The 26,562-nt window shown below is 51.6% G+C and overlaps 2 protein-coding genes and 1 long non-coding RNA gene across 4 annotated transcripts in view; all 3 read right to left on the bottom strand.

Moving 5' to 3' along the window:
* The window catches only part of SIK2 (salt inducible kinase 2), a 40,770-nt gene extending 38,376 nt beyond the window's left edge, over nt 1–2,394 (bottom strand). The window contains 2 exon segments of the mRNA XM_064173301.1: nt 2,244–2,369; nt 2,371–2,394. Coding sequence (XP_064029371.1) covers nt 2,244–2,369; nt 2,371–2,394 — 150 coding nt within the window.
* Nucleotides 2,395–5,628: 3,234 nt separating this feature from the next.
* On the bottom strand, nt 5,629–18,823 carry LAYN (layilin). Of its 2 annotated transcripts, XM_064173303.1 has the most exons (8): nt 18,694–18,823; nt 17,438–17,461; nt 14,507–14,804; nt 13,511–13,668; nt 12,602–12,640; nt 10,945–11,028; nt 9,873–9,975; nt 5,629–7,917 (listed from the first exon to the last, which is right to left on the bottom strand). In XM_064173303.1, exons 1-8 carry the CDS (start codon nt 18,770–18,772, stop codon nt 7,560–7,562), a joined length of 1,143 nt encoding a protein of 380 aa, XP_064029373.1. In that variant the 5' UTR covers nt 18,773–18,823; the 3' UTR covers nt 5,629–7,559. The 2 variants fall into 2 exon arrangements, with proteins under 2 accessions (XP_064029373.1, XP_064029375.1); XM_064173305.1 differs by lacking the exon at nt 17,438–17,461.
* Nucleotides 18,824–23,211: 4,388 nt separating this feature from the next.
* On the bottom strand, nt 23,212–25,875 carry LOC135191203 (uncharacterized). Its single transcript, XR_010308758.1, has 3 exons — nt 25,575–25,875; nt 23,514–23,827; nt 23,212–23,356 (listed from the first exon to the last, which is right to left on the bottom strand). It is a non-coding gene; the product is annotated as an uncharacterized LOC135191203 (long non-coding RNA).
* Between the last annotated feature and the right edge of the window lie 687 nt (nt 25,876–26,562).

The following is a 26,562-nucleotide window of genomic DNA, read 5'->3' as shown; positions in this document are numbered from 1 at the left end:
AGCATCTCAATATCCCTCTTGAATCGAGAAGCCCAGAACTGCACACAGCATTCAAGGTGTGACCTGACCAGTGTTGAGTACAAGGGAAGAAATACCCTCCCTTGTCCTGCTGGCCACACATCCAGCCCAGGATGCCATTGGCTCTGCTGCCCACCTGGGCACACTGCTGCCTCATCTTCAGCTCCTCTCTGCCAGCACCCCCAGGTCCCTTTCTTCCTGGCTGTTCTCAGTCACTCAGTCCCCAGCCTGTAGCGCTGCTTTGGGTTGTCATGGCCAAAGTGCAGAACCTTCTTCAACTTTACACTTTCCATTACTTCTGTTCTCTTTCCTTTGTCCCCTCCTCTTCAGAGGAGAATTTTTGCTTATTTCTGCACAATTCATTAACAAAAGTTACCCTGGGATCCTCCTCAGCAACAGGACACATGAGCAGGGCAGGAAAGCACGTGTCCTTCTCTTAGATGGCCAACAACCACACATGCAACCAGCAGAGCAAAGGTCACATTCAACCACATACCCCTCTCTGGTGCACCCTGCATGGACTATCATTAGAGAGAGCCAAGCACTCCCTCTGTGGTTACAAATATACTTAGGTCCCCTCATTTTTCCTTCCCTACAACTTCTTTGGCTGTTTAATCATGCAGGTTTTGTGTTGCTGATTCCTGAGGTTGTTTGCATACATCACCTACTGCTGTCTTATGTCCACCTCTTGCTTCGTGGTTGATTTAGTTTTGTATTCACAGCATGCCAGGTTGGAAGGGACCCCAAGGATCATCTGCTCCAACCTCTCTAGGTGAGAGTGGAGCTGCAATGAGCTGGCTCAGCACCCTGCCAAGCTCAGTCTTCAAACTGCCCAATGGAAGGGACTCCACTGCTGCCCTTGGCAGATGATTCCAATCTCTGGCTGTTCTCATGGGGAAACATTTTCTTTGGGAGTCCAATGAGAATCTCCCCAGCAGTAACTTGTCCCCATCACCTCTTGTCTTTTCCATGGCACTCCTTGTCAAAAGGGAGTCTCCATCCTCCTGGTAGTCTCCCTTTATGTACTGATCCCTAAGCCTTCTCTTCTCAAGGCTGAACGACCCCAATTCAGTCTATCCTCATGTTCACCTGCTATCAGTTTCAAAGTACTGATGCTAAGGAAGCTCAGCAACAAATAAGGTCTAAGTTTAAAGGGTTCAAGCAGAGAGATTCAGAAAAGAGTCTAACAAAATAGTCCTTCCTAAAGGGGCTTTCTAAGCAAGCTTCAACAGCAACACAGCACTGATCTCCCTACAGTACAGACCTGACAGTATACAGGTATGGCCTTTCCACCTCCTAAGGAGCTAAAGATCCTTCCACTGGAAGTTTATTAAAGCACAGATGAATGTGACGTTGGGTAGGGGAGAAGTTAAACAAAGAGGCTAAACATGGTTGAATCCAGTTAACCAGCAGGATGATGTATTGAAGAGCCCAGGGAACACACACCACACGCACAGAAGTTCCTTTGCTAAAGCAGATTATGAAGGCAGAAGGAGTGCAAGTACTGGCGAGGGCAGGAAGTCATTAAATGCTCCTGAAAGCAGGCACAAGAGAAGGTTGGAACCTTTCCTAGCAAGAGAAAGTTATCATTGCCTGGTGCTGCGCTCACCGACTAAGCTGGCAGCTGCCTGCCCCTGCACCCTTCCAGCCCGAGCATCCTCCTCTCTGCGATGGCAACGCACCGCCCGTGCCCCGAGCCTGGGGCACTCCGCCACGGCCAGGCCGGGAGGCTCCATCGCTGTCCTTGCCAGAATAGGCAGGCAAGGAAAGAACCAGGAGCGGCGTACAGGGCTTTTCTCTAGAGCCTGCCCGCAGCCCAACACCTCAAGCAAATCAGACATCCGCTCCCTGCCCTGCAGGAGTGAGCTCCAGTGCCGGAAGGGACAAAAGGAGCAAGCAGCCCGGAGGAGGAGGGCTGCTGCCCGCCCCCGCCGAGCCACCCAGGCCAGCCCCAGCTCCTGCGCTGAGCCCCAGAGCCCTGAGCCCAGCTGCCCGCCTGCTGCTCCGCGGTGACCCCGAACCCAGCCCGACCTCAGCTGCAGCCCCGCAGCCCTACGGCCGCCGCCCCCCTAAACCCCGAACGCTCCCGCGCCTCTGGGCCCCACAGCCCTGCTGCTCCACGCCCGACCGGGCGAGGCCCTCTGAGGCCACGGCAGGGGACCGGCAGCACGATCGGGCTAGGCCGGGCCAGGGGGCGAGGGCGGCCCCCCGTAGCCGCGCCTCACCTCGCTCCGCGTGATGCGGTGCCGCGCCAGCTTGACCACGGCGAAGTTGCCTTTGCCCAGCGTGCCCTCGATGTCGTAGAAACCGACGCGGACGGGCCCGAGCCCGCGGGGCAGCAGCGGGGGGGGGCCGCCGGGGCTCGGCCATTACCATGCTGGGCGCGGGGGGCGGCGGCGGCGGCTCCGGGGCGAGCGGCGGCGGCGGCGGCTCGAGTGTGCCTGCGGCGCCCTGCTGCCGCCCCGCCCCCTCCGCCCTCCGCCACCAACCGCGCGTCACAAGCGCGTCAGCGGGGGCGGAGCTTCGCCATGGCAACGGCGGACAGCGCGGCGGGGCGGGGCCGAGCGGGGCGGGGCCGGGCGGGGCGGAGCGGGGCGGAGCGGCCCCCACTGCCCCGCCCCGCCCTGCCCTGCCGTGCCCTGTCCCGGCCTCCCCTGCGCGCCCCTTCCCCGCGGCCTGCGCAGCGCGCCCGGCCTGGGCCTGCTGCCCGCAGGAGCTGTGGGGATCTCTTCCCCAGCTCCTCCCCTCAGCTCTCGGCAGGGTCGGCGTGGCGCCTGCAGCGGAGTTGAAGCCCCCTGGCGTGTGAGGAAAGGCTGAGAGCTGGCTTGGGTCAGCCTTGAGAAGAGAGAGGAGGTCCGGCTCTGGGTCCCTCCATTGCAGAGAGCTGTTGAGGTGCTGGAAGGTGTTTGGAGAAGGGCAGCAAGGCTGGGGAGGGGCCTGGAGCACAGCCCTGTGAGGAGAGGCTGAGGGAGCTGGGGGGGTGCAGCCTGCAGCAGAGGAGGCTCAGGGCAGAGCTCATTGCTGCCTGCAGGGAGGCTGTAGCCAGGTGGGGCTGGGCTCTGCTGCCAGGCACCCAGCACCAGAAGAAGGGGACACAGCCTCAAGCTGTGCCAGGGCAGGTTCAGGCTGGGTGTTAGGAAGAAATTCTTCATGAAAAGAGTGATTGGCATTGGAATGGGCTGCCTGAGGAGGTGGTGGAGTCCCCATCTGTGGAGGTGTTTAAGAGGAGGCATTCCCATTGGACTCCAGCAGGAGAATAGCAGGAGACTGGAATCCTCTCCCAGTAAGCTGCACTTCCAGCATCAGTCACAGGCCTTTTAAGAACATGGAGTGCAGTGGACTCAACACACGTCTCAGAACACACTGTGCCCACAAAAATCTCATGGAAGGAGCCAGGAGCCAAACATCTGCCTCCTGCTTTCCCTTTGTCTGCACATCTTGTGTGGAAAGCTGCCTCGTCCTTGTGGGAAGTTGCTTGAATATTTTACATGCCAACCAGCAAGGACTGTTCTGCAAAGGCAGCCAAAGACCTCCATGAAAGGTTCTTGCTTGTCCTTTGCTGCACTGCTGGCTTCACAGGTTGCATTGGCTTGGAAGAGACCCTCAAAGGTCATCTTGTCCAACACCCCTGCAGGCAGCAGGGATACCTCCAACTAGGGCAGGCTGCCTGGGGCCACAGCAAAGCTGATCTTGAATGCCTCCAGGAACTGGGCTTCAACCATGAGATTCCTCTGAGGAATGGCATTTTGAGATGCTGCTGCTGCTGACTGAGGCTGCTGTGGATAGTAACTGCTGTTACAAAGTTCTGGCAATGACTAACATGACTTGAGTCAGTCAGGCACCCATGCTCTTCAATGATTGATAGGTGCACGAGCAAACTTACCATAATCCTACCTGAAGAGCAAAGGGTGGCATCCTAAGATGCTACTTTGGAGATTCCACTCCTGTTTCACCCCATTTTTTTTGTTTTCAGGAGGCTGGAATCCTGACCAAGCAACAACTTCAGCATGATGTGAGCTTGGTGTGCTAAAAGTAACTTTTTCCTACGTTGTGCAAAATATTCCCTAATGAATATTCTCAGATGCTCTTATTATAAACAAAGGTTTTAGTAATGAAATGTTCCCTTCCTGCCCACAAGCACTGGTATAGAGGAGCTGTTTTCATCACTTGGCTGTGTGGTATGAACTGTGGAACACAGATGCCATCTTGTGGGCAATGATCCTGGACATTACACCACAGCTGCGAGGCTCTGCTAAAGGAGATGTCAGAGAAAAGAAGGTATAAAATTACCTACCCTTCTAATAGGCCAGTGGCATCCTGGGCTGTAACCAAACGTGCATGGCCAGAGGATGAGGAGAGGTGATGCTGCCCCTCTGCCCTGCTCTGGGGAGACCTCCCTTGGAGGGCTATGTCCAGCTCTGTGACCCCTAACAAAAGTGGCATATGGACCTGATGGAGTGGGTCCAGAGGAGACCGTGAAGATGATCAGAGGGCTGAAGCACCTCCCCTATGAACACACACTGAAAGAACTGAACGTGTTCAGCCTGGAGAAGAGAAGGTTCCAAGGATACCTTAGAGCTGACCTTTGATATCTGAATATCTGAAGGGGACCTACAGGAAGGATGGGGAGGGACACTTTAGTAGGCTTTGAAGCAATAGGACAAGGGGCAATGGTTTGAAACTGGAGCAGGGAAGATTTAAATTGGATATCAGGAGGAAGTTCTGCACAACACAGGTAGTGAAGTCCTGGAACAGGTTGCCTGGGGATGTGGTTGAAGCCCTGTTCCTGGAGACATTCAAGATCAGCCTTGATGTGGCCCTTGGCAGCCTGGTCTAGTTGGAATTGTCCCCAGTGACTGCAGGGGGGTTGGAGAAGATAAACTTTCTCTTCCAACCCAAAGCAATCTGTGAAGCTGTGATAACTTCCAGAGATGCTCAACACATGCAGCTGCATTCAATAAGCCAGCAGCAAAAAAAGACCAGGGTATGCACTCACTTGCCAAAATATGGGTTTTACATGTTTACACACCTAAGCCAACATCTGGCTTGAGCTTTTTCCTCTCATTTCCTGTTTTTCAATGTCAGTAAAATGCCTGCTGCTTACCAAAAGAAAACCAAAAAGAGGAGTAACAAAAAGAGAAAAGAGTAAAAGGAAATAGAGACAAAATTGCTTGGTAAAAGAACACTGACTGTGGCCTTGCAAACACTGGATGTGGCAAGAACCCAACAGTGACTACTTTCTAGTACATAAAGGGTGACTGCCAGGAGAATGGGAGACTCCCTTTTGACAAGCAGTCCCATGGAGAAGACAAGAGGTGATGGAGACAAGTAACTGCTGGGGAGATTCCCACTGGACTCCAGAAGAAAATGTTTCCCCATGAGAACAGCCAGAGATTGGAATCATCTGCCAAGGGCAGCAGTGGAGTCCCTTCCATTGGGCAGTTTGAAAACTGAGCTTGGCAAGGTGCTGAGCCAGCTCATTGCAGCTCTACTCTCACCTAGAAAGCTTGGAGCAGATGATCCTTGGGGTCCCTTCCAACCTGGCATTCTGTGACTCTCTGATTCCTGCAGCAGGATTTTGCTTTTCAGGAGGACTGGTTGCTAACCAAGTGACAGTTTCAAAACAGATAGATTTATTTCTTTTTAAAAAGGATTACACCTTCCCAGGGCTTCATCTTGCACCAGGACATAGTGGAGGTACAGTGTGAGACTGGCAGCCGCTCTGATACCACAGCTATGCAGGACAGAGCCATTGTGCACATCCAGCCTTACCTTCAACGTTCAGGAAATGAGAGCAGCAGCTGTGGCCACTGACTGAAATATTTCCATATCTGCAAGAGACAGCCACAGCAGCCTGAGCCAGAAACATCTTCCTGCATATTTACATTGGCAGAGTGAACTCACAGCCACGTCCTGCTCTCGTTTCTCTTGTTGTTTCAGTCCCACATAAAACACCTCCTGCCAAAGCCTTTGGCACATCTCTGTTTCCTGGTGGCTTATGCACATTGCTTTTCCTTCATTTCCAACCCCTCCCCAGTTATATGTTTCCATGCAGTGGAGAAGAGCAAACTTTCAAGGAACCCTCTAAAGAGATGAATTAATTTCAGATGCTTCATTGGCAGACTTGTTGGAAGCAGAGTATCACCCTCCTGGAGCTGGAAACACTCACCTGCAGAGGAATGGGTGAGTAATATTGGTGTTCCTGCCTGGCATGATGAATTTGTTTGGTCAGTCTTCCTCCATATCCTGGTCTGTGATCAAAGAGGCAAAAAATTCCACAACCCAAAACCCAGATGGATTCAAAACCTGGAGCTTAACAACCCCAAGTGTAAAGCCAGACAAAGCAGACACAAATTTTTGTGAGTTTAGAAATACATTCCAAGAGTGCTGGTTTCAGTAAGCATTTCAGAGTGTTAAGGTTGCCTCGACCTACACCTTTCTTTTAGCTTTGCATGACATCTTCAGGCAAAGCTCAGACAGCAGAAGCATTGCACTTCATTTCCACACCACATTCCTGTCCATCACAGTGTGCACACAATAAATACTCAGGGAAAGAAGCTGAACAGAAACCTTTCCTTGCCACCATACCGTAGGTTATGAAAGAGACCTATGAGAATCCAGATGTCACCAGTGGTGGACTTCTGCCTTTTAACACCTTTGAGGATGAGCAGATCAGTTAAATATGTCACCAGTGATGGACTTCTGTCTTTAAACACCTTTGAGGATGAGCAGATCAGTTAAATATGTCACCAGTGATGGACTTCTGTCTTTAAACACCTTTGAGGATGAGCAGATCAGTTAAATAAATAGGGAGCTTGGATTGATCTAGGGTAGGGTGTCCCTGCCCATGGCAGGGGGGTTGGAACTAAATGATCCTTGTGGTCCCTTCCATCCCTGACTGATTCTATGATCAGTTAAACAAATAGGGAGCTTGGATTGATCTAGGATAGGATGTCCCTGCCCATGGTAAGGGGATTAGAACTAGATGATCCTTGTGGTCCCTTCCAACCCTGACTGATTCTATGATCAGTTAAATAAATAGGGAGCTTGGATTGATCTAGGATAGGATGTCCCTGCCCATGGTAAGGGGATTAGAACTAGATGATCCTTGTGGTCCCTTCTAACCCTGACTGATTCTATGATCAGTTAAATAAATAGGGAGCTTGGATTGATCTAGGGTAGGGTGTCCCTGCCATGGCAGAGGGGTTGGAACTAGATGATCTTTGTGGTTCCTTCCAACCCTGACTGATTCTATGATTGTCCTTTCATTTTAAAGGTACATCTTTGGAGCACAAAAAGGAATTGAGAGTATTAAGCCATTCCTGGGGCAAAAGGGGGGTTGATGCAAAGCCAAATGCAAACATTCTGTTGTTTAGAGCTTGAAACCTTCCCACCCTGTTCTTTAAAGAAACAGAGAAGAGTTCAGGGACAAGGCAAGACCAGGATGGAGCTCACCCCCTCACTGTTAAAACAAGCTCAGGGTAGCTCATGTCGATGGTCACTTTGTCACCCAGATTCCAGGCATTTTGGAGTGAGTTGCTTTAATATCCATAAATCTCATTCTCCACCCAGGTTGATTCTTTGCTCCTCCCTGCATGATTTCCACATGGTTCATAGATATCATTGGTAACAAAGCCACTCTCAGTGCTGGCCAGTGTCACAAAGCCACTCGTGGATGTGTTCATTGCTGCATCGTCGTAATCCCTGAAGGGGCTGTCAAGCACCTTCTCTACCTGGGTGCGGAAGGAAGAGTTCTTGGTGTCAGGCCTGGTTCCAGCCAGATCTGCTTCTGATTGCTTCTTGATCACTTTGTAAATGTCCAGGTTTGGACTGTTCCTCCTGAGGTTAGACAGCCATGCATCTTCCTCCTTTGGGCTCACATCTATTCGCTCCTGTCTCCTGAGGGATGGAGGAAAGAGGGCAAGTCAAAATGTGCTGCTTTCAGAGAGGCAAACAGAAAGCAATAGCACAGCTCTTACAGTCATGTAACAAGCACAGGATCACAGCAACATCCAGGTTGGAAGAGCCCCTCAGGATCACCAGGGTCAACCTAGAACCCTACTCTACAAGATTAATCTCCCTAAATACCACATCCAAACGACTCTTAAACACCTTCAGGCTGGGTGACTGCAGCACCTCCCTGGGCAGCTCATTCCAGTCCCTGACCACTCTCTCTGTGAAAAACTTTTTCCTAATGTCCACTCTAAACCTCCCCAGCCTCAGCTTGAGGCTATTCCCCCTTGTTCTGTCTCCAGTTACCTGTGAGAAGAGACTAGTGGCAGCCTCTCCACAGTGTCCCTTCAGGTAGCAGTAGATAGCTGTCTCCCCACAGCCTCCTCTTCCTCACACTAACCATCCCCAGCTCCCTCAGTCTCTCCTCATCAAATTTATTCTCCAGGCCTTTTCCCAGCTTAGTTGCCTTCCTCTGGACCCACTCCAGCACCTCCACATCTCTCCTGTATTGCAGTGCCCAAAACTGAACACAACACTCAAGGTGTGGCCTCACCGAAGCCAAGTCCAAGGGAACAATCCCCTCCCTGTTCCTGCTGGACCCAGCATTTTTAATCCAAGCCAGGATGCCACTGGCCTTCTTGGCTGCCTGGGCACACTGCTGGCTCATACTCAGCTGCCTATTACCATCACAAGGGTTGAAAGAGACCTCTGCAGATCACCTAGTCCAAGCCTCCTGCCAGGGTTGGATCACCTAGGGCAGGCTTCACAGGATGGCATCCAGGCAGGTTTTGAATGACTCCAGAGATGGAGTCTCCACAGTCTCTCTGCCACCCTCAAAGTAAAGAAGTTCCTCTTGGTGTTTAGACTGAACTTTTTATGTTCAAGTTTGTGTCCATTACAGATTCATAGAATCATAGAATGGTTTAGGTTAGAAGGAACCTCAAAGCTCATCCACTTCCAACCCCCTGCAGGGACACCTCCCACTAGAATAGGTCACTCAAGGCTTCATCCAACCTGGCCTTGAGCACCTCCAGGGAGGGAGCATCCACAACCTCCTTGAGCAACCTGTGCCAGTGTCTCAGCACCCTCACTGCAAAGAACCCTTTCCTAACACCCAGTTTCAATCTCCCCTCTGCCATTTCAAACCCATTCCTCCTCCTATCATTACAAGATCTTGTCAATAGTCCCTCCACAGCCCTCCTCTTGGTCCCCTTCAGATACTGAAGGCCACTCCAAGGTCTCCTCCAAGCCTTCTCCAGGCTGCAGAGCCCCAGCTCTTGTAGCCTATTCTCATAGCAGAGCTGCCACAGCCCTCTCACCATCTTCATGACTCCTCTTTCCAACAGCTTGTGCTGGGGCTCCAGAACTGCACAAGGACTCCAGGTGTGGTCTGAGGAGAGCAGAGCCAAGGGGCAGAATCCCCTCCCTTGCCCTGCTGCCCACACTGCTCTTGCTGCAGCCCAGCACAGGGTTGTGTCTGGGCTGCACTCACACTGCAGGCTCCTGTTGAGCTTTGCATCACCCCAGACCCCCAGGTCCTTTTCCTCAGGGCTTCTCTCAGCCATTCCCCACCCAGCCTGGAGCTGTGCTTGGGTTTGTGCCCACCCAGGTGCAACAATGTGCTTTATTCTTTCTAGACTCATACATTGGGTTGGGTTGGAAGAGACTTTTAAGATCATTTGGTTCCAACCTCCTGTCATGAGCAGGGACACTTTCCCCTAGACCAGGCTGACCAGATTTTAGACCAGATTTTTACATCACAAATAACTCAGCCTGGAGCATCCCTGCCACTTTTTAAACATTCATCTGGCTGAAAGCAATCCTCTCCACATCACCTTACAGGATCCTGAAGCTATCTCTAAAATGATTGCCAGGCCAAGGTACACAAACATGTCACTTACCTCTTCACCAAAATCCAGAACCAGAAGATGGCTGTAATGGCCATCAGGAGAATCAGCACAGGAATGCTAGGAATAAGGATGTAGGCAAGGCTCTGAACAGGTTCTAGGAGTAAAAAAACAGATTCCAGATTTAGTTCACTCCCAGTTGCTTTTGATGTGCACAGAAGAACAGCTGCAAGAAGCAGCTGCATCACATCTGAATGGGCTTCTAGCTTTGCTCACAAGTTAGCAGTATCTGTTTCTTCTTAAAGGCAGCAATTCTGACAGAGATCAATCATCAAAGTGAGCTTGGAGAGGGAGAAGCCAATGTGGCAAGAAGAAATGGAGAGGTTTCCATAAGAATACTCACAAACAAAATAGGAACAATTTAGACATTTGAAAGTGATTGCACAAAAATATCTTCTCCAGCCCCAAAACTTTGTCATTGGTTCATAGAATGCTTTGGGTAGGAAAGGGTCTCAAAGATCAACCAGTTCCAAACCCTCTGCCACGGGCAGGGACACCTCCCACCAGCATAGCTTGCCCAAGGACTCATCCAGCCTGGCCTTGAACACTTCCAGGGAGGTTGTGGAGCACAGAAGCACCAAATGTGATCAAAGATCACATTTGGTGCTTCTGTGCTCCACAACCTCCCTGGGCAACCTGTACAAGTGTCTCCTCACCCTCCCTTTCTGCTCTCCACAACCTCCCTGGGCAATATGTGCCAGTGTCTCACCACCCTCACTGTCAACAATTTCTTCCTCATCTCCACTCTCACTCCCCCCTCTCCCAGCTTCAATCCATCCCCCCTCATCCTATCACTACAAACCCTTATAAATAGTCTCTAGGTTTAGATCCACACCTCTAGATTCAGATTTTGGTAGCCAAGCAATCAGTTTAGGTTTCTACTGGGAAAGATTTGAGTGAAGTGTTAGGTTTTTCTTTTTTCAGATGGCTCATGTGTAAATTCAGTCTTCTGCAATTAGGGTCCAACATTTCCCACTGAAATGTTGGCTGTTTGCAGGCACAGATGAGAAATGTGGTCCTGCAGAGTCAGAGAAACAGCAGGTGAGGTGCTGAATGCACAACTTACCTTTGGTTTCCACAACTGTTACATTAGCATCTTTCTTATGGCCTCCCTCTGGGAATACTGGCTTCAAGGGCTCTGTGGCAACAGCTAGAAAGAAGCAGCTTAATTAATATTGCAGATCACAGTGTCACAGTATCACCAAGGTTGGAAGAGACCTCATAGATCATCAAGTCCAACCCTTTACCACAGAGCTCAAGGCCAGACCATGGCACCAAGTGCCACATCCAATCCTGCCTTGAACAGCTCCAGGGACGGCGACTCCACCACCTCCCCGGGCAGCCCATTCCAGTGTCCAATGACTCTCTCAGGGAAGAACTTTCTCCTCACTTCCAGCCTAAATCTCCCCTGGCACAGCTTGAGGCTGTGTCCTCTCGTTCTGGTGCTGGCCACCTGAGAGAAGAGAGCAACCTCCTCCTGGCCACAACCACCCCTCAGGTAGCTGTAGACAGCAATAAGGTCTGCCCTGAGCCTCCTCTTCTCCAGGCTAACCAATCCCAGCTCCCTCAGCCTCTCCTCGTAGGGCTGTGCTCAAGGCCTCTCCCCAGCCTTGTTGCCCTTCTCTGGACACGCTCAAGCATCTCAATGTCCCTCCTAAACTGGGGGGCCCAGAACTGAACACAGCACTCAAGGTGTGGTCTAACCAGTGCGGAGTAAAGGGGCAGAATGACCTCCCTGCTCCTGCTGGCCACACCATTCCTGATGCAGGCCAGGATGCCACTGGCTCTCTTGGCCACCTGGGCACACTGCTGGCTCATGTTCAGGCGGGTATCAATCAGCACCCCCAGATCCCTCTCTGTTTGGCTGCTCTTAGCCACTCTGACTGATGTTAGCTGCCAGAGTAATTAATATTGCAGATGTTAGCTGCAAGAGTTTAAAACCCATAAACAGTCAGGGTGGGGGGAGATGGAAGAGGCTGCCAACTGCAAAGATGTGTGAGGTGTACTGGTAGCAGGAGGATGGAGATCCTCTTCTTACAAGGAGTCCCACAGAAAAGGCAAGGAGTGATGGAGACAAATTACTGCTGGGGAGATTCCCATTGGACTCCAGAAGGAAATGTTTTCCCATGAGAAAAGTTAGATTGGAATCATCTCCCAAAAGATTCCTGGTCTAAATGAGAATGTCCCTGCTGGCTGTGGTGGAGATTGGACTGGATGACCTTTGGAGGTCCCTTCCAGCCCATTCTATGATTCCCCTGCATTGAGCAGTTTGAAGACTGAGCTTGGCAGGGTGCTGAGCCAGCTCACTGCAACTCCACTCTCACCTAGAAAGTTTGGAACCCCCTTGGAGTCCCTTCCAACCTTGAAATTCATAGAATCATAGAATCAATCAGGTTGGAAGAGACCTCCAAGTTCATCCAGTCCAACCTAGCACCCAGCCCTATCCAGTCAACCAGACCATGGCACCAAATGCCTCATCCAGTCTTTTCTTGAACACCTCAAAACCAAAACCAACAATCCCAGACACTGCATCAACAGCAAGACTGTGGTGCTGCAGAGTGGATCATGGACTAGCATAAGGAAAGTGCTAACTGCAGGGAAGCTTCCTGCTAAGTAAGTTTTCAGCCTGTGAGTGTCCTTGACAATGAATGTGACAGAGTATAGCAACTGAAAATTGGGATTTCACTGCAATAAACCTCCCCAGGCAAATATTTATGGCTTACCTCTGGGAGAAGTTTCCATTGGAGCATTTGTTGGCTTCTCTAAAAAGAAAGAGGAGGGAAAAAGAGGGAAAAGTTAAGTACAATTTCCTCACAAGCTTGACAGATCAAATGTGCTGAATGCAGCCCAACAACACCAGCAGCCTGTCATAGATCCATACAATGGTTTGGGTTGGAAGGGACCTCCAAGATCATCCAGTTCAATGGGCAGGGACACCTCCCATTAGTGCAGGTTGCTCAAGGTCTCATCCAACCTGGCCCTGAACACCACCAGGGAGGTTGTGAAGCAGAGGAGCACAGAATGTGATCTTTGATCTTCTCTGCTCCACAGCCTCCCTGGGCAACCTGTGCCAGTGTCTCCTCACCCTCCTCTCTGTGCTCCACAACCTCCCTGGGCAACCTGTGCCAGTGTCTCCTCACCCTCCCTCTCTGAGCTCCACAACCTCCCTGGGCAACCTGTGCCAGTGTCTCCTCACCCTCCCTCTCTGTGCTCCACAACCTCCCTGGCCAACCTGTGCCAGTATCTCCTCACCCTCACTCTAAAGACTTTCTGCCTAATCTCCAGTCTAAATCTCCCCTCCTCCAGCTTCAATCCATCCCCCCTCATCCTAGCACTACAAGTTCTTGTCAAAAGTCCCTCCCCAGATTTTTTCCTTCAGGCCCCAATTGAGATCTCAAATACTGCAGGGAAAAAAATCCTCTGATAATCCAGAAGTCACAAAGCAAACAGCTACAGAGATTGGATCCTGAGATTGCTTTCCTCAGGACTTGTTTACATTTAAAGGTGTCTCTCTCCCACCAGATCTTCCCAGTGAAGCCAAGCAAGGGTTCTCCTGTTACTTCACTCTCCTCCTACTTCCTCTTGGGGCCTGGGAGCAGCCTGGGTTTTACATTTACAGAGTAACTTCTTACCTAAGGAGTATTTGCAAATGAAGTTATTTTTCATGTTGCATCTGTCATCATTCCACTGAAACATGTAAGGCCCTCCAACACCTGCTGGGGCAGATGGCTGGTGGTACATCACAACACAGATTTCACTGCCACAGGATGGCTCATCCACATACCAGTTCCTAAGAGATACAACAAATGTGGCAAGGGAGACTTGAGGCCACTTGTCATGGGACAGGCAGAAGCTCAGGGGGGAATAGAACACACAGAGGGCAGAATAGAAGAGAGTTGCAGCTCAGTACACCCCACTTGCCCCTCACCCCCTGTGTAAAAGTAGGATCAATAACAAAATATTTCAGGTGTTCTTTTTGGAAGGCTTAGTTTGGGTTGGAAAAGCTCTCTAAGATCATTCCAGTCCAACCAGCAATCCACCATGGCCATTAAACCCTGTCCCAGAGTGCCATGTCCACTCATTTCATGCACACCTCCAGGGACAGGGACTCCACCACCTCCCTGGGCAGCCTGTTCCAATCCCTGACCACTCTTGCAGCAAAGATATCTTTCCTCATCTCCAACCTAACCCTCCCCTGGCACAATTTCAGGCCATTTCTTTCTCTTCTATTACCTGCTACGAGGGAGAAGAGCCCAACCCCCACCTCACTGCAACCTTCTTCCAGGCAGTTGTGGAGAGCAATGAGGTCTCTCCTCAGCCTCCTCCAGTTCTCTCACAGCTACTCAGCCTCCTCCAGTTCCCTCACAGCTGCTCCTCACCAGCCCTGTTCTCCAGACCCTTCATCAGCTTTGTTGCCTTCTCTGAACATGCTCCATCAGCTCAGTGCCTTTCTTGGAGTCAGGGACTCAAAATTGAGCCCAGTGTTTGAGGTGTGGCCTCACCAGTGCCTAATACAGGGGCACAATCAGTGCTCTGCTTGATTCCTTTGAGAGAATCCTGACTGCTAAAGGCAGGTGACAGTCTCTGACCAGGCTGCTTTCCAGGCTGCTTATTCCACAGGTACCTACCGGAACTTGGATGTGCTTCCATCCGACCAGGAGTAGAGGTTCTGGCACTCTGTACTGTTGTCTACCTCCTCTTTTTTCCTCCTGAGCCCTATCCAAAAGTCTCCATCAGAAGCTAAGAGGCTCTGAATGAATTTTTCAATCAGTCTTTGCTCTGCTGCTGTTTCAACACTGAGGAGCTGGCCACGGTCAGCCCTGCAGGCTTGGTCTGCCTCTTCATAGCTCACTCTGCGCCAGGCGTCGTGGAAGTAAACGATTTTGTAGCAGGGCTGCTGTGTGCCCCCCCGACACACTCTCTGCCCTGCAGAAGTGGAAAGAAGCCTCTTACAGAGACCATGCCTCTTAGTACCAGTAGCAAAGGCTAATCACAGGATGTCAGGGGTTGGAAGGGACCCAAAGAGATCATCCAGTCCAACCCCCCTGTCAGGGCAGGACCATACAATCTAGCTCAGGGCACACAGGAACACATCCAGACAGGCCTGGAAAGGCTCCACAGAAGGAGACTCCACAACCTCTCTGGGCAGCCTGTGCCAGGGCTCTGGGAGCCTTCCAGTCAAGAAGTTCCCCCTTGTGTTGAGCTGGAACCTCCTGTGCTGCAGCTTCCATCCATTGCTGCTTGTCCTATCCCAGGGAGCAGTGAGCAGAACCTGTCCCCCCCGACTCCTGACCCCCAGCCCTCAGATGTTGATAAGCATTGATTAAATCTCCTCTCAGTCTTCTCCAGACTGAAGAGCCCCAGGTCCCTCAGCCTCTCCTCAGGCAGTGCTCCAGTCCCCTGATTTGCTTGAGTTCTGCACTGTAGGAAGACAAAACAGTTAAAATCCCTGCACTAGGAAAAGGCTTCCCTTGCTGCTTCTAACAGCTGAAGTTGCTCCACACAGCACCATTCTTTCATCTCCTGCACTTTCCAGCTCCCTTATGAATTTTATGCAAATTGAAGACTCTAAGAGTCATTCAAGCCCATCCAGGCTTGGCTTGAACATCACCAGGCAGGGCAACTCCACCACCTCCCTGGGCAGCCCATTCCAATGCCAATCACTCTCTCTGACAACAACTTCCTCCTCACATCCAGCCTGAACCTGCCCTGGCACAGCTTGAGGCTGTGTCCCCTTCTTCTGGTGCTGGGTGCCTGGCAGCAGAGCCCAACCCCACCTGGCCACAGCTGCAGACAGCAATGAGCTCTGCCCTGAGCCTCCTCTTCTGCAGGCTGCACACCCCCAGCTCCCTCAGCCTCTCCTCACAGGGCTGTGCTCCAGGCCCTTCCCCAGCCTTGCTGCCCTTCTCTCAACACCTTCCAGCACCTCAACAGCTCTCTTGAATTGAGGAGCCCAGAACTGGACACAGCACTGCAGGTGTGTCCTGAGCAGTGCTGAGCACAGGGGCAGAAGAACCTCCCTTGTCCTGCTGCCCACACTGCTCCTGAGCCAGCCCAGGATGCCATTGGCTCTGCTGCCCACCTGGGCACTGCTGCCTCATCTTCAGCTCCTCTCTCCCAGCAGCCCCAGCTCCCTCTCTGCCTGTCTGCTCTCAGCCACTCTGTCCCCACAGCCCATATGGCAGTGTATCAAGATGTTTTCACACAGTCCAATTCTGAGCGTTGCTCTGCACTGTTAAGGTTGCTGACTGCCCAGGAAGTAAACAATGTCTGTTTCCAGGCTGTCAGAAGCCAAGGATCTCCTCGTGCATGAAGCAGCACAGCTTATTTTGATTAGAAGGAAACAAAAGATCAAAGTGAAAAGCTATATAAGCTAAAAGGATGCCTTTGGCTGTGCCTCAGTAGCAGAGCCCCAATATTTAGACTGCAGAAAGCAAGTTTTGTTTTCCACAGTAAATATTTCTTTGCAGACCCAATCTGCCAACCTTCCTGTTTGTACAGATGAAAACAGAACTGATGAGCAACGTTTGTGATGTGCTCAGAGCAAATGGGATGTGAGGACAGGCCATTTTAAACCCCTCCATGGGATACATGCTCATTTTCCCTTAGTCTTGTAGAATCATGAAATGCTTTGAGTTGGAAGGGACTCTTTAAGGCCATCCAGACTCAGCAGCCCCATGTCTTTCACCCCCTCCTCATGTTCATTTCCCCTTAGCCTTATAGAATCATGAAATGCTTTGAGTTGGAAGAGACTTTTTAAGGCCAAATCCCCTGCAGTGGGCAATGACATCTTCAGCTACATCAGGTTGCTCAAAGCCCTGTCCAGCCTGACCTGGAATGTTTTCAGGGGTGAGTTATCCACCACATCTCTGGACAATCTGTGTCTTACCACTCTCAGTGTAAAGATTTTCTTCCTCAGACCTAGTCTGAATCTTCCCTCTTTTTGTTTAAAACCATCACCCCTTGCCCTGTCACAACAGCACCTGGTAAGGCTCTCCTCATCTTATAGGCTCCCTGCAAGTACTAAAAGGCCAAAAGAAGGTCTCTCTAGGGCCTTCTCCAGGCTCAACAACCCCAGCTCTCTCAACCTGTCCTCACAGCAGAGGGGTTCCAGCCCTTAGATCATTTTTGTGACCCTCCTGTGGACCTGCTGCAACAGGTCCATGCCTCTCCTGTGCCCAGGACTCCAGAGCTGACCCCAGCACTGCAGGTAATGGTTTCAGCAGAGCAGGTGGGCAGAATCCTCTCCCTTCATCTGCTGTTCACACCCAGCACAAGGTTAGCTTCTGGGATGTCAACCTCATGTCCAACTTTTCACTCACCAGTCCCCCCATATATATTTTCTCCCATGTTTGTGCATGGCTGCTCTAAGAGGGGGGAATTAAAACACATTTCTTACTGGAAGTTTTGAACTCAGAATCACAGCCTGCTAACACTTTACACCCAAATCAAAACTGCAGTGCCAAAGCAGTATTTAAAAGCATAGCTCTGGGCATAACCTCTGTTGCTCTTGGTAACTTAACACTCATGCTTGGTGAAAAAATGCAAACCCCTCTTACCTCTTCTGAGGGATATATCCACTGCTGTTGTGAAAGGCATAAGAAAAACACAGCACATTGTTAATCAAACCCTGCAGCAGCTCTCTGGAAACGCTGTTCCAAACTGCACTGGAGTTCTTTTCTGACACCAAGCACATTTTCCTCCCTCCCATTAGCCAGCAGAAAGTCTCCCTCAGTAGCCAAACTCACCAAGGCTTTCAGCTAAGGAAAAAAAATGTTGTAGTTGCTCTTTGCTACCGATTGGGTTCCTGAGTGGACTTTAGATAACAGAAGGCAATTGATGTGTAGCTCTAACCAGTGCTGAAAGGCTCCCTTGTATTCTCTCCATATCCCCTTAATGCCTACATGAGATCTGCCTCAAAGCCTTCTGACTTCACTGAGCCTTGGAATGCAAGACTTGGGATGAGTCAACTACACTGAGAAGTAAAAAATTCCTGAGAAGAAATCCATTTCCAAGCTGGCAGCTGAGCCCTCTTAACTCACTCCCACAAAAGTCCTAATGCAGAATCCAAAGTGTATTTATAGATAGAATAAACCTATTTTAGCTTCCCTTGGAACAACACAAACCCCTCATAGCTTTCTGTTGAGTCCACCAACCAGACAGGCTCTTTTGTGCCCTAAACCCAGGCTAGACGACTTAGTTTGGATGCTACATCCCAAAGTCCTGCTGATCCAACCTTTAGCTGCCGTGGATCTGCTCCTCTAAAAGCTGTCTGCACAAACCCAGAACGAATTGATAACTGAGAGAGACTTGGTTCGGAGGAGTCAGCGAGTGTTGGCTGCATCCTCAGCCAGGCTGGCGATTGCCACTGCAAGTCGGATGACAAAAGCAGTTCTGTTAGCCAAGGCAGCCTTTCAAAGCGCCTAAACCCGAGGGGAAAGCTCAGCAGAGACAGCAGAAGGGTTTCTCAGGGGCAAAACCCAAATCAGCCTGGCCTGTCGGCGTGACCCCTTGGCCACCGCCCGGCCGCAAGGGTACTCCCACCCAAGGCGGAGGATGCGGAGGTGTCCCCACGGCAGAGCCAGCTCCCGATGGAGTCAGAGAGGCAAAAATCCCTGCTGGCCGTCGAGCAGACACATCTGTGCCTCTGCCGCAGCGGCTGCCTCAGCACTCCAACCCCCCCAGAGCAGGAGGGGAGCGGCCGTGCCCCGCCGGACCGAGCCCAGAGCGGACTGCGAGCCCCGCGCCCGGCTCCCCTCTGTGCCCGGCTCCCCTCTGTGCCCGGCCCCCGCAGCGCCGAGCCCGTTCTGCTTACCGCTGAGCAGCCTCGTCCCGGCCGCCCAGCCCAGCGCAGCGGCGCCCAGCACCGCGCCCAGCACCGCGCCCAGCAGCATCGTCCCGGCCCCGGCGGCGTGCGCTGAGAGCGGGGCTGGCCGCAGCGGCCCCACTGCCGGCGGGGAGGGCAGCCGGGCGGGAGGGAGCCAGCAGGGAGGAGCTGTCGCCTCGGCCCTCCCCCGGCTCTGGGCCAGGGGGCCGGACCTGGCTCAGATCCTGTGCGAGTGGGAGGTGGCAGCGGCAAAGACCCGCAGCCAGAGCCTGGGGAATGGGACCCGCAAACAGAGCCTGGGCAAGGGGACCCAGAGCCAGAGCCTGGGCAAGGGGACCCGCAGCCAGAGCCTGGGGAATGGGACCCGCAGCCAGAGCCTGGGCAAGGGGACCCGCAGCCAGAGCCTGGGCAAGGGGACCCGCAGCCAGAGCCTGGGGAGTGGGACCCCTAGCCTGAGCCTGGGCAAGGGGACTCGCAGCCAGAGCCTGGGCAAGGGGACCCGCAGCCAGAGCCTGGGCAAGGGGACCCGCAGCCAGAGCCTGGGGAATGGGACCCGCAGCCAGAGCCTGGGGAATGGGACCCGCAGCCAGAGCCTGGGCAAGGGGACCCGCAGCCAGAGCCTGGGGAATGGGACCCGCAGCCAGAGCCTGGGGAATGGGACCCCTAGCCTGAGCCTGGGCAAGGGGACTCGCAGCCAGAGCCTGGGCAAGGGGACCCGCAGCCAGAGCCTGGGGAATGGGACCCGCAGCCAGAGCCTGGGGAATGGGACCCGCAGCCTGAGCCTGGGCAAGGGGACTCGCAGCCAGAGCCTGGGCAAGGGGACCCGCAGCCAGAGCCTGGGGAAAGGGGACCCGCAGCCTGAGCCTGGGGAAAGGGGACCCGCAGCCAGAGCCTGGGGAATGGGACCCGCAGCCAGAGCCTGGGGAATGGGGACCCGCAGCCTGAGCTGGGGTAGCAGAGCGGCTCCCTCGCTGCACAGCCCTGCTCCGGAGGCTCTGTCAGTCCCGCTCCGAGCCAGACGCCAAGCCCGCACCTCTTCTTGCTGCCCTCATGCTCAGCCATCCCCTCTGCCACCCTTCAGAAACCTCATCACTTCTGCTTGTTTCACTGCGCTCCAGCTTGGTGGTTCCCCTGTCCCACAGGTAAACCACGGGGAAGCATCATCCATTGAGCACACCCTACGAGTGACAAAGCCACCCCTGCAGCCCGTGAGAGGCTGACCCTCCCGGTAACCACAGGCAGCTGCCTTTAGGAAGTTGCTTCAGGACTGGAAACCCAACACAGGAACTTTGCTTCGAACGCTAATAAATGTTTCCTGCTGGCTGGGAGGCTGACGTGCACCTGCTGCTGGGGTCGCTGTCTCTCTAGCTAAGATTTTCGTGGCTCAGCCCTTAGGAGCTTTTTGTAGGTTGTAGAAAGAGGCAGAGCACCAAAATGAGTTCATGCAGGAGCCTTAGGAGCTCCAGTTTCTGCTCAGACACTGACTGGGGTCCATGTTTTAAAGCAGCTTTATGATTTTATTGAACACTTAAAACCCAGACCAACTCTTGTGATTAATTATCACAGATACATTGCATCAGGGACCCTCAAAGGGCATCTTGTCTGACCTCCCTGCAGACATCAGGGACACCTCCAACTAGAGCAGGTTGCCCAGGGCCACAGCAAGGCTGATCATAGAATCATAGAATCAACCAGGTTGGAAGAGACCTCCAAGCTCATCCAGTCCAACCTAGCACCCAGCCCTAACCAATCAACCAGACCATGGCACTAAGTGCCTCAGCCAGGCTTTTCTTGAAGACCCCCAGGGGCGGTGCCTCCACCACCTCCCTGGGCAGCCCATTCCAATGCCAATCACTCTCTCTGTGAAGAACTTCTTCCTAATATCCAGCCTATACCTACCCTGGCACAACTTGAGACTGTGTCCCCTTGTTCTATTGCTGGTTGCCTGGGAGAAGAGGCCACCCCCCACCTGGTTACAATGCCCCTTCAGGTAGTTGTAGACAGTAATAAGGTCACCCCTGAGCCTCCTCTTCTCCAGGCTAAACAGGCCCAGCTCCCTCAACCTCTCCTCATAGGATTTGTTCTCCAGGCCCCTCACCAGCTTGGATCTTGGAGCCTTGACCACAGCCCTGAGCAACCTTTTGCAGTGTCTCACCACCCTCACTGTGCAGAACTTCCTCTTGATGTCCAACCTAAATCTCCCCTGCTCCAGTTTCAAACCTTTGCCTCTCATCCTATCATTCCAAGCCTTTCTAAAAGGTCCTTCCCCAGCCTTCCTGTAGGTCTCCTTCAGACATTGAGTTGCAGCTCTAAGATCTCCTTGCAGCCTCTTGAGGCTGAACAACCCCAATTCTGTGTTTGTAGGACACATTCATTCTAAATGTACTGTTTTGCCTGGAGGACAGCTTTATACCAACAGAGCAACAAAAGATACTCCTGGCAATAGTAAGGAGCTTGGAGGTCTTTTATGTGCTAATATGGTACCTGAGCAGGCAGAGCATAAAACTCATCTGAGTTATTGTGTCAGAAGGAAGGAGACTCCTGTTTGATTTCAAGGTTTGGACAAAGCAGATACACTTAGCTCAGCAATTCAGTAAACTTAGAGAAGGGGAAGTGCATGATGTGAACTAACATAAAAGCCTAAATAAGGGGGAAGAAGAAAGGAGCCTTTTATGTCTGAGATGGATCCATCATATCTTCTGAAATCTTGTTTTCCAAGTTGCTTCTTAAATCACTGCACTTATCAGCCTCAGAATTTCAGTTCTGCTTTCTACTGTTGAGTAATGAAATTGCATCAATTAGGATATGTAGTCCTTCAGAAGGACAGATGTTTAACCTTCCTCAGATGGGGTAAAACCTCATTTGTCTCTGCTTTGTATCTGGTGAATTATAGCTGAAGGAAAGAATTGCCTTAATATAATACAGACCTCTTATTCCTGACTATTATTCTCCTGATAGACATCTGGCCAGGCTGAGCAAAGCCATTACAGATCAGTGGATCTAGAGTTTGCTACTGATAGTAATAAAAATCCCTACTTGGAGTTCTTCCTTTTCTTTGCTCAAATTTAGTTTATAAGAGCTTTTTTAGGGAGGAGAGCTTGTAAAAGCTGCAGCCAGTGCCATAACTTTGTTATCATCTGAGTTATAGTGTTTCAGTGGACAAGAAACTTTGAGAAAAGAAGCAACTAAGAACAGGCAGGGTGTAAAGATGCCTTTGGTGTGTTAAACTGAGAAGCTGAGATGTGTAGCTGCATTAGTGGCTGAGAGCAGCCAGGCAGGAAGGGACCTAGAGGTGCTGGGAGAGAGGAGATGAAGATGAGGCAGCAGTGTGCCCAGGTGGGCAGCAGAGCCAATGGCATCCTGGGCTGGCTCAGGAGCAGTGTGGGCAGCAGGACAAGGGAGGTTCTCCTGCCCCTGTGCTCAGCACTGCTCAGGCCACCCCTGGAGTGCTGTGTCCTGTTCTGGGCTCCTGAATTGCAGAGAGCTGTTGAGGTGCTGGAAGGTGTTGAGAGAAGGGCAGCAAGGCTGGGGAAGGGCCTGGAGCACAGCCCTGTGAGGAGAGGCTGAGGGAGCTGGGGGTGTGCAGCCTGCAGCAGAGGAGGCTCAGGGCAGAGCTCATTGCTGTCTGCAGCTACCTGCAGAGAGGCTGTAGCCAGGTGGGGCTGGTCTCTTCTGCCAGGCAGCCAGCAACAGAAGAAGGGGACACAGCCTCAAGCTGTGCCAGGGGAGGTCTAGGGTGGATGTTGTTAGGAAGTTGTTATCAGAGAGAGTGATTGGCATTGGAATGGGCTGCCCAGGGAGGTGGTGGAGTGGCTGTGGCTGGAGGTGTTGAAGCCAAGCCTGGCTGGGGCACTTAGTGCCATGGTCTGGTTGATTGGGCAGGGCTGGATGCTAGGTTGGACTGGATGAGCTTGGAGCTCTCTTCCAACCTGGTTGGTTCTGTGATTCTATGATTAAAATTGATTTAATTGAAGTAGCTGAGGTCTTTCTATTATGTACCTCTACAGAAAACACAGAGCCATCAGCAAAGTGCTGCCAGTCCTCAGTGCCACTCCAACAGTGCTCTGGTCACTGCTTCTGCTCTATTTCCTCTCTCAGTCCCACATTTTTGAGTTTTCCAGACTATCTGCAGTGTTCCCTATCTGCCTCTGCAGGCCAACTTCACTTCCTCTCCTCCTCCTCCCACAGCCATCTCCTCATGTCTGTGAAAACGTCGATGTGCTAAGACAGCTTGCAAGAGAGCATGCAGGGCTGGAGGAAATGGATGCAAGCTGCACCCGGGGAGCTCCAGCCTGGATAGTAGGAATATCTCTTCACTGAAAGGGTTCTCAAACATAGTGCTCAAGGAATCACCATCCCTGGAAGTCTTTAAATGACCTGTGGAGCTGGTGCTTAGGGATGTGGTTTGGCAGTGACTAAACCATGTAAAAAGTCTCTTCCCAGCTTTCTTGTAGCCTCCGCCCCCCCCCTTTCAGGTACTGAAATTAGCTAATTAAAAGAAGCATTCCTAACAACTTTATTTACTGCCAGTCTGTGAAAGATCTGTGTTAATGCAGCTGAGCTTTCCTGTCCCTGTTCCACTGCAGAGACACAATTCAGTTCCTGGATCTACGCAGCAGAGCTTCCGAGCTTCTCCCTCCCCGGGGACGTGCTGCAGAGAGAGAATGTCTGCATCAGTTCTGAGAGCTGGGTTTGAACAGTAAGTGACTGACAACAGTGCAAACATCATTCTTATTTCATTCCATGCCTTGGTTTTCATTTTCTTAGACCTACACATGGCCTGCAGCTGTAGAAAGCAATTCACTCACAGAAATGAAGCCAGTCAGCTTCACGGCTGCCAGATGCCAGAGGCTGCAAAACTTTGCTGCCTGTTCCTGGGGAGGTTTAGAAACATCAACAGATGATCCAGGGAACTGTTGCTAGCTCCAGCCAGAATTCAGAAAGAAGGCTAAGTGATGATAATGGATGAGATGCATTTTGGAATTATTAATTGGGAAGGAGGGATTGCTGACTTGCAGGGAAGACTTGCAGAGCTCAGCACCTTTCTGTACCTCTTGCAGATTGCTCTCCTCTGGCCTGCTTCCCAAACAGAGGCTTTTCAGTAAAAATGGGGAATGTTTTACTGCAGTGAGAAAAAGCAAAAGCATAATTAAAGAGGGTGAAAATGTTACTGCTATATTTAATGCTAATTTGTCTTAGTTTCCATTCCTTGTGTGAATGGTGTTCATGGTATATATGTGGAGCACCCAACAGGGGCTTCATAGAATCATAGAATCAGTCAGGGTTGGAAGGGACCAACCCCCCTGCCATGCCCAGGGACACCCTACCCTAGAGCAGGCTGCCCACAGCCTGGCCTCAAACACCTTCAGCCATGGGGCCTCAACCACCTCCCTGGGCAACCCATTCCAGCCTCTCACCACTCTCATACTGAACAACTTCCTCCTCACCTCCAGCCTCACTCTCCCCACCTCCACCTTTGCTCCACTCCCCCGAGTCATGGCACTAACTGATATCCTGAAAAGTCCCTCCCCAGCTTTTTTGTAGCCCCTTTCAGATCCTGGAAGGCCACAAAAAGGTCACCTCAGAGCCTACTCTTCTCCAGCCTGCACAGCCCCAACTCTTTCAGTCTGTGCTTACAGCAGAGCTGCTTCAGCCCTCTGAGCATCCTTGTGGCCCTTCTCTGGACACACTCCAGCATTTCTACATCCCTCTTGTCATAGGGGCTCCAGAACTGGATGCAGTACTCCTTCAGCAGAAGTTTATATCAGTGTCTCAACAGCAACCACAGCTGTTCTCTGTCTGCATCTTCTGCTTTTTTGGGTTGAATAGCTGGAGAATCCCTAAACTCTCCATACTTGGTCCAACAGATGCAGCAGATGAACCTCAGTGATTTGGATACCATGTCCCTTGCTTTGCTTCTTTCCATAGTGAGTTTAATCCTTGAGGCACTGCACAAACCTGAGTTTGTAGCATGCTAAAATCTTACTGATCCTGCAGTAAGCACTAACTAAAGTGCTGAGTGGATGGTTGCTTGCTGGATTGAAGCTGGCTTTTGTAAGACTCCACTAAGTCAGTCTGTGGAGTCTAGATGGAGCTGATCAGCTCTGTGCATCTCAGAAGGATCCAACCTCAAAGGCACAACAGGATCCCAGCTACGCCTTCATTTGGAAAGACAGCATCACCTGTAAGCTGTGTGCTAAAATGAGCTGTGTGCTAAAATCCACACTTCTGCAGCTAAGTAGTTTCTAAAGAAATGGAAATGTCTTGGTCTAGCAGCTCTGGAATGATACCTCTCCAAAAACTATCCCTGAGTGGCAGGCTGAGGCAGATGCATTCCATGGGGGCTGATTTAACAGCCTCCATAAGCCAAATTTCCCACACCTCTCGCTCGATGAACTCTTGGCACCAGCTGCTGCTGGGCACAGGCTAATGGAGGAGATCTATTAATAACTGAGACAACTAAGAAATAAACTCAAGCTTTAAGCTGTGTTTCAGTGTCTCTCTGCCAGGGTTTTTATTGTGTGTAAGTGCATGCAGCACTGGTGGATATTTTTTTGCTACCAGAAACTCTCCACTTTTGAATCTGGGCACTCTCAGTTGGCTACTTGCAGCTACTAAATCAGAGCAGACATTGTCTGCTTACTAGGAAGAAATTAAATACACAGCCTATTGCTTTCAGCCCTGCCCCCAAGCAATGAAATTAAGCTAACCAGCAAGGAATGGGCTGCATCATGCAAACCACACCATGGGCCAGGGCCAGGCAATTTATCTTATTGTTCAGAAAGTAGCTTCCAGGATTCCAGCAGCTGCCATGCAGTGAGTGGAAATAGATATGGAAACAAAAAGAGCTGGAATCAGTGATTCTTTACCTGCTGAAGATATTTTCCTTCTCCTTTAGTTTTGGCATCCAGAGCTTATTGGCTTACTCCTGAGTTAATTTCTCCCAGAAACCTAGGCAACAAAGGTTTAGCAAGCTGGAGACATGGACTGCTTCATAGTTCCTTCTAGAAAGCTGTGCTGGGAAGCAAATGCTTCTCTCTGCCAGGTAGAATCACGTTAAGGATGCTTCAAACTGTTGCCCCTCGTCCTCTCACTCCAAGCCCTTCTAAACAGTCCCTCTCCAGCCTTCCTGTGGGTCCCCTTCAGATAGTGGCATTTCCATTGAGGTGTCTTCCAGACCTTTTCACCTGGCTGTGTGGTTAGTGATTGTTACTTCTGGCAATCAGCTAACTACACTGCCTAGTAACTAGGCTGATAGAAGAGGCAGCTCCTACACTGGTTGTGTTGACTGTTGTGTTGGTTTTTCCTCCCCCTTTTTAACCAAAACCTCTCAGAGCAGATTAGAATCATAGAAGCCGTCAGGGTTGGAAAAGACCACAAGGATCAGCCAGTTCCAACCCCCCCTGCCATGCCCAGGGACACCCTACCCTAGAGCAGGCTGCACACAGCCTCAGCCAGCCTGGCCTCAAACACCTCCAGCCATGGGGCCTCAACCACCTCCCTGGGCAACCCATTCCAGCCTCTCACCACTCTCCTGCTCAACAACTTCCTCCTCACCTCCAGCCTCACTCTCCCCACCTCCAGCTTTGCTCCACTCCCCCCCAGTCAACTGATATCCTCAAAAGTCCCTCCCCAGCTTTTTTGGAGCCCCCTTCAGACCCTGGAAGGCCACAAGAAGGTCACCTGGGAGCCTCCTCTGCTCCAGCCTGCACAGCCCCAACTCTTTCAGTCTGTGCTCACAGCAGAGCTGCTGCAGCCCTCTCAGCATCCTCCTGGCCCTGCTCTGGACACTCTCCAGCATCTCCACATCCCTCTTGTCTCAGGGGCTCCAGAGCTGGATGTAGAACTCCAGGTGGG

This window comes from Pogoniulus pusillus, chromosome 38 (genome assembly GCF_015220805.1).
Source record: "Pogoniulus pusillus isolate bPogPus1 chromosome 38, bPogPus1.pri, whole genome shotgun sequence".
Classification (NCBI taxonomy): domain Eukaryota; kingdom Metazoa; phylum Chordata; class Aves; order Piciformes; family Lybiidae; genus Pogoniulus; species Pogoniulus pusillus.
Note: the sequence above shows the minus strand (reverse complement) of the source record. Positions and strands in the feature narration are given on the sequence as shown.